The 7,500-nt window shown below is 45.5% G+C and overlaps 1 protein-coding gene across 1 annotated transcript in view; it reads left to right on the plus strand.

Annotated features, from left to right (window-relative positions):
• The window catches only part of LOC118379418 (extracellular matrix organizing protein FRAS1-like), a 420,646-nt gene that overhangs the window by 338,575 nt on the left and 74,571 nt on the right, over positions 1-7,500 (plus strand). Inside the window, 1 exon segment of the mRNA XM_052479627.1 lies at positions 1,801-1,941. Within this exon segment, the coding sequence (XP_052335587.1) occupies positions 1,801-1,941 (141 nt within the window).

A 7,500-nucleotide genomic window follows, 5' to 3' on the forward strand; every position in this document is an offset into this window, starting at 1 on the left:
GAGACAGAGAGAGAAACAGAGAGAGAAACAGAGAGAGAGAGAAACAGAGAGAGAGAAACAGAGAGACAGAGACAGAGAGACAGAGAGAGAGAGAGACAGAGAGAGAGAGACAGAGAGAGAAACAGAGACAGAGACAGAGAGAGACAGACAGAGAGAGAGAGAAACAGAGACAGAGACAGAGAGAGAGAAATATTGACATATTGACAATAAATACACAGTGAAATAACAAACAAAAATAATGAGTAAAAAATAACATGGCTATATACAGGGATTACAAGTACCGAGTCGATGTGCAGGGGTACGAGGTAATTGAGGTACATACTGGAGGTATATTTACTTTACCCCTTAAAGTGACATGGCAACATGATAGATAATAGACAGTAGCAGCAGCATGTGTGTGTGTGTGTGTGTGTGTGTGTGTGTGTGTGTGTGTGTGTGTGTGTGTGTGTGTGTGTGTGTGTGTGTGTGTGTGTGTGTGTGTGTGTGTGTGTGTGTGTGTGTGTGTGTGTGTGTGTGTGTGTGTGTGTGTGTGTGTTGTGTGTGTGTGTGTGTGTGTGCATAGAGTCAATGCAAGAGAGTTCAGGGTCCAGACCTGGTACTGCTTGCCTTGCAGTAGCAGAGAGAACAGTGTATTGTTTGGGTGGACACCGCCTGGTATAGAGGTCCTGGATGGCAGGGAGCTAAAGCCCCAGTGATGTACTGGGCTGTACCCTCTGTAATGCCTTGCTAATAATATTTACTGTCGACCAGCAACTACCTGTATTAACCTTGTCTTTAGGTAGATAACAGTATTCTGTATGGTGTCTTCAGGTAGATAACAGTGTTCTGTACGGTGTCTTCAGGTAGATAACAGTGTTCTGTACGGTGTCTTCAGGTAGATAACAGTGTTCTGTATGGTGTCTTCAGGTAGATAACAGGTGTCTTTAGGTAGATAACAGTGTTCTGTACGGTGTCTTCAGGTAGATAACAGTGTTCTGTATGGTGTCTTCAGGTAGATAACAGTGTTCTGTATGGTGTCTTCAGGTAGATAACAGTGTTCTTGTATGGTGTCTTTAGGTAGATAACAGGTGTCTTCAGGTTGATAACAGGTGTCTTTAGGTAGATAACAGTGTTCTGTACGGTGTCTTTAGGTAGATAACAGTGTTCTGTATGGTGTCTTCAGGTAGATAACAGTGGTGTCTTCAAGTAGATAAGTGTTCTGTATGGTGTCTTTAGGTAGATAACAGTGTTCTGTATGGTGTCTTTAGGGAGATAACAGTGTTCTGTACGGTGTCTTTAGGTAGATAACAGGTGTCTTCAGGTAGATAACAGGTGTCTTCAGGTAGATAAGTGTTCTGTACGGTGTCTTCAGGTAGATAACAGTGTTCTGTATGGTGTCTTTAGGTAGATAACAGTGTTCTGTATGGTGTCTTTAGGTAGATAACAGGTGTCTTCAGTTAGATAACAGGTGTCTTCAGGTAGATAACAGGTGTCTTCAGGTAGATAAGTGTTCTGTACGGTGTCTTCAGGTAGATAACAGTGTTCTGTATGGTGTCTTTAGGTAGATAACAGGTGTCTTCAGTTAGATAACAGGTGTCTTCAGGTAGATAACAGTGTTCTGTATGGTGTCTTCAGGTAGATAACAGTGTTCTGTATGGTGTCTAGGTAGATAACAGTGTTCTGTATGGTGTCTTCAGGTAGATAACAGTGTTCTGTATGGTGTCTAGGTAGATAACAGTGTTCTGTATGGTGTCTTCAGGTAGATAACAGTGTTCTGTATGGTGTCTAGGTAGATAACAGTGTTCTGTATGGTGTCTTCAGGTTGCCCAGACGTTCTACATCACCATCCGGCCGGTGGATGACTCCCTCCCCCTGCTGGTGGTTCCTGGGATGAGGGTTCAGGAGGGGGTCAGGAAGACCATCACTGAGTTTGAACTGAAGGCCACCGACGCTGACACAGAGGTAGGCTGGCAGACTGTCCAGTCACTACACACACCTCACTACTCAGACACAGACAGAGAAGTAGTCTGGCCGGTCATTACACTGATACTATTAGACAGAGGTAGACTGGCTGGTCATTACTGTTAGACAGAGGTAGACTGGCTGGTCATTACTGTTAGACAGAGGTAGACTGGCTGGTCATTACTGTTAGACAGAGGTAGACTGGCAGGTCATTACTATTAGACAGAGGTAGACTAGCTGGTCATTACTGTTAGACAGAGGTAGACTGGCTGGTCATTACTGTTAGACAGAGGTAGACTGGCTGGTCATTACTGTTAGACAGAGGTAGACTGGCTGGTCATTACTGTTAGACAGAGGTTGGCTGGCTGGTCATTACTGTTAGACAGAGGTAGACTGGCTGGTCATTACTATTAGACAGAGGTAGACTGGCTGGTCATTACTGTTAGACAGAGGTTGGCTGGCTGGTCATTACTGTTAGACAGAGGTAGACTGGCTGGTCATTACTGTTAGACAGAGGTAGACTGGCAGGTCATTACTGTTAGACAGAGGTTGGCTGGCTGGTCATTACACTAATACTGTTAGACAGAGGTTGGCTGGCTGGTCATTACTGTTAGACAGAGGTAGTCTGGCTGGTCATTACACTCATACTGTTAGACAGAGGTAGACTGGCTGGTCATTACTGTTAGACAGAGGTAGTCTGGCTGGTCATTACACTAATACTATTAGACAGAGGTAGACTGGCTGGTCATTACTATTAGACAGAGGTTGACTGGCTGGTCATTACTGTTAGACAGAGAAGTTGTCTGGCTGGTCATTCCTGTTAGACAGAGGTAGACTGGCTGGTCATTACTGTTAGACAGAGGTAGACTGGCTGGTCATTACTGTTAGACAGAGGTAGACTGGCTGGTCATTACTGTTAGACAGAGGTAGACTGGCTGGTCATTACTGTTAGACAGAGGTAGTCTGGCTGGTCATTAAACTTATACTGTTAGACAGAGGTAGTCTGGCTGGTCATTACACTTATACTGTTAGACAGAGGTAGACTGGCTGGTCATTACTGTTAGGCAGAGGTAGACTGGCTGGTCATTATAGTTAGACAGAAGTAGACTGGCTGGTCATTACTGTTAGACAGAGGTAGACTGGCTGGTCATTACTGTTAGACAGAGGTAGACTGGCTGGTCATTACTGTTAGACAGAGGTAGACTGGCTGGTCATTACTGTTAGACAGAGGTAGACTGGCTGGTCATTACTGTTAGACAGAGGTAGACTGGCTGGTCATTACTGTTAGACAGAGGTAGACTGGCTGGTCATTACTGTTAGACAGAGGTAGACTGGCTGGTCATTACTGTTAGCCAGAGGTAGACTGGCTGGTCATTACTGTTAGACAGAGGTAGACTGGCTGGTCATTACTGTTAGACAGAGGTAGACTGGCTGGTCATTACTGTTAGACAGAGGTAGACTGGCTGGTCATTACTGTTAGACAGAGGTAGACTGACAGGTCATTACTGTTAGACAGAGGTAGACTGGCTGGTCATTACTGTTAGACAGAGGTAGACTGGCTGGTCATTACTGTTAGACAGAGGTAGACTGGCTGGTCATTACTGTTAGACAGAGGTAGACTGGCTGGTCATTACTGTTAGACAGAGGTAGACTGACTGGTCATTACTGTTAGACAGAGGTAGACTGGCTGGTCATTACTGTTAGACAGAGGTAGACTGGCTGGTCATTACTGTTAGACAGAGGTAGACTGGCTGGTCATTACTGTGGTCATTAGACAGAGGTAGACTGGCTGGTCATTACTGTTAGACAGAGGTAGACTGGCTGGTCATTACTGTTAGACAGAGGTAGACTGGCTGGTCATTACTGTTAGACAGAGGTAGACTGGCTGGTCATTACTGTTAGACAGAGGTAGACTGGCTGGTCATTACTGTTAGACAGAGGTAGACTGGCTGGTCATTATTACTGACTGGCTGGTCATTACTGTTAGACAGAGGTAGACTGGCTGGTCATTACTGTTAGACAGAGGTAGACTGGCTGGTCATTACTGTTAGACAGAGGTAGACTGGCTGGTCATTACTGTTAGACAGAGGTAGACTGGCTGGTCATTACTGTTAGACAGAGGTAGACTGGCTGGTCATTACTGTTAGACAGAGGTAGACTGGCTGGTCATTACTGTTAGACAGAGGTAGACTGGCTGGTCATTACTGTTAGACAGAGGTAGACTGGCTGGTCATTACTGTTAGACAGAGGTAGACTGGCTGGTCATTACTGTTAGACAGAGGTAGACTGGCTGGTCATTACTGTTAGACAGAGGTAGACTGGCTGGTCATTACTGTTAGACAGAGGTAGACTGGCTGGTCATTACTGTTAGACAGAGGTAGACTGGCTGGTCATTACTGTTAGACAGAGGTAGACTGGCTGGTCATTACTGTTAGACAGAGGTAGACTGGCTGGTCATTACTGTTAGACAGAGGTAGACTGGCTGGTCATTACTGTTAGACAGAGGTAGACTGGCTGGTCATTACTGTTAGACAGAGGTAGACTGGCTGGTCATTACTGTTAGACAGACAGACTGGCTGGTCATTACTGTTAGACAGAGGTAGACTGGCTGGTCATTACTGTTAGACAGAGGTAGACTGGCTGGTCATTACTGTTAGACAGAGGTAGACTGGCTGGTCATTACTGTTAGACAGAGGTAGACTGGCTGGTCATTACTGTTAGACAGAGGTAGACTGGCTGGTCATTACTGTTAGACAGAGGTAGACTGGCTGGTCATTACTGTTAGACAGAGGTAGACTGGCTGGTCATTACTGTTAGACAGAGGTAGACTGGCTGGTCATTACTGTTAGACAGAGGTAGACTGACTGGTCATTACTGTTAGACAGAGGTAGACTGGCTGGTCATTACTGTTAGACAGAGGTAGACTGGCTGGTCATTACTGTTAGACAGAGGTAGACTGGCTGGTCATTACTGTTAGACAGAGGTAGACTAGACTGGCTGGTCATTACTGTTAGACAGAGGTAGACTGACTGGCTGGTGGCTGGTTACTGTTAGACAGAGGTAGACTGGCTGGTCATTACTGTTAGACAGAGGTAGACTGGCTGGTCATTACTGTTAGACAGAGGTAGACTGGCTGGTCATTACTGTTAGACAGAGGTAGACTGACTGGTCATTACTGTTAGACAGAGGTAGACTGGCTGGTCATTACTGTTAGACAGAGGTAGACTGACTGGTCATTACTGTTAGACAGAGGTAGACTGACTGGTCATTACTGTTAGACAGAGGTAGACTGGCTGGTCATTACTGTTAGACAGAGGTAGACTGACTGGTCATTACTTACAGAGGTAGACTGGCTGGTCATTTGTTAGACAGAGGTAGACTGGCTGGTCATTACTGTTAGACAGAGGTAGACTGGCTGGTCATTACTGTTAGACAGAGGTAGACTGGCTGGTCATTACTGTTAGACAGAGGTAGACTGGCTGGTCATTACTGTTAGACAGAGGTAGACTGGTCATTACTGTTAGACTGGTCATTACTGTTAGACAGAGGTAGACTGACTGGTCATTACTGTTAGACAGAGGTAGACTGGCTGGTCATTACTGTTAGACAGAGGTAGACTGGCTGGTCATTACTGTTAGACAGAGGTAGACTGGCTGGTCATTACTGTTAGACAGAGGTAGACTGGCTGGTCATTACTGTTAGACAGAGGTAGACTGGCTGGTCATTACTGTTAGACAGAGGTAGACTGGCTGGTCATTACTGTTAGACAGAGGTAGACTGGCTGGTCATTACTGACAGAGGTAGACTGGCTAGACAGAGGTAGACTGGCTGGTCATTACTGTTAGACAGAGGTAGACTGGCTGGTCATTACTGTTAGACAGAGGTAGACTGGCTGGTCATTACTGTTAGACAGAGGTAGACTGGCTGGTCATTACTGTTAGACAGAGGTAGACTGACTGGTCATTACTGTTAGACAGAGGTAGACTGGCTGGTCATTACTGTTAGACAGAGGTAGACTGGCTGGTCATTACTGTTAGACAGAGGTAGACTGGTCATTACTGGTCATTACTGTTAGACAGACTGGTAGACTGGCTGGTCATTACTGTTAGACAGAGGTAGACTGGCTGGTCATTACTGTTAGACAGAGGTAGACTGGCTGGTCATTACTGTTAGACAGAGGTAGACTGACTGGTCATTACTGTTAGACAGAGGTAGACTGGCTGGTCATTACTGTTAGACAGAGGTAGACTGACTGGTCATTACTGTTAGACAGAGGTAGACTGACTGGTCATTACTGTTAGACAGAGGTAGACTGGCTGGTCATTACTGTTAGACAGAGGTAGACTGGCTGGTCATTACTGTTAGACAGAGGTAGACTGGCTGGTCATTACTGTTAGACAGAGGTAGACTGGCTGGTCATTACTGTTAGACAGAGGTAGACTGACTGGTCATTACTGTTAGACAGAGGTAGACTGGCTGGTCATTACTGTTAGACAGAGGTAGACTGACTGGTCATTACTGTTAGACAGAGGTAGACTGGCTGGTCATTACTGTTAGACAGAGGTAGACTGACTGGTCATTACTGTTTAGACTGGCTGGTCATTACTGTTAGACAGAGGTAGACTGGCTGGTCATTACTGTTAGACAGAGGTAGACTGACTGGTCATTACTGTTAGACAGAGGTAGACTGGCTGGTCATTACTGTTAGACAGAGGTAGACTGGCTGGTCATTACTGTTAGACAGAGGTAGACTGACTGGTCATTACTGTTAGACAGAGGTAGACTGGCTGGTCATTACTGTTAGACAGAGGTAGACTGACTGGTCATTACTGTTAGACAGAGGTAGACTGGCTGGTCATTACTGTTAGACAGAGGTAGACTGACTGGTCATTACTGTTAGACAGAGGTAGACTGGCTGGTCATTACTGTTAGACAGAGGTAGACTGACTGGTCATTACTGTTAGACAGAGGTAGACTGACTGGTCATTACTGTTAGACAGAGGTAGACTGGCTGGTCATTACTGTTAGACAGAGGTAGACTGACTGGTCATTACTGTTAGACAGAGGTAGACTGGCTGGTCATTACTGTTAGACAGAGGTAGACTGGCTGGTCATTACTGTTAGACAGAGGTAGACTGACTGGTCATTACTGTTAGACAGAGGTAGACTGGCTGGTCATTACTGTTAGACAGAGGTAGACTGGCTGGTCATTACTGTTAGACAGAGGTAGACTGACTGGTCATTACTGTTAGACAGAGGTAGACTGGCTGGTCATTACTGTTAGACAGAGGTAGACTGGCTGGTCATTACTGTTAGACAGAGGTAGACTGGCTGGTCATTACTGTTAGACAGAGGTAGACTGGCTGGTCATTACTGTTAGACAGAGGTAGACTGGCTGGTCATTACTGTTAGACAGAGGTAGACTGGCTGGTCATTACTGTTAGACAGAGGTAGACTGGCTGGTCATTACTGTTAGACAGGTAGAGTCATTACTGTTAGACAGAGGTAGACTGGCTGGTCATTACTGTTAGACAGAGGTAGACTGACTGGTCATTACTG

This window comes from Oncorhynchus keta, chromosome 25 (genome assembly GCF_023373465.1).
Source record: "Oncorhynchus keta strain PuntledgeMale-10-30-2019 chromosome 25, Oket_V2, whole genome shotgun sequence".
Lineage (NCBI taxonomy): Eukaryota > Metazoa > Chordata > Actinopteri > Salmoniformes > Salmonidae > Oncorhynchus > Oncorhynchus keta.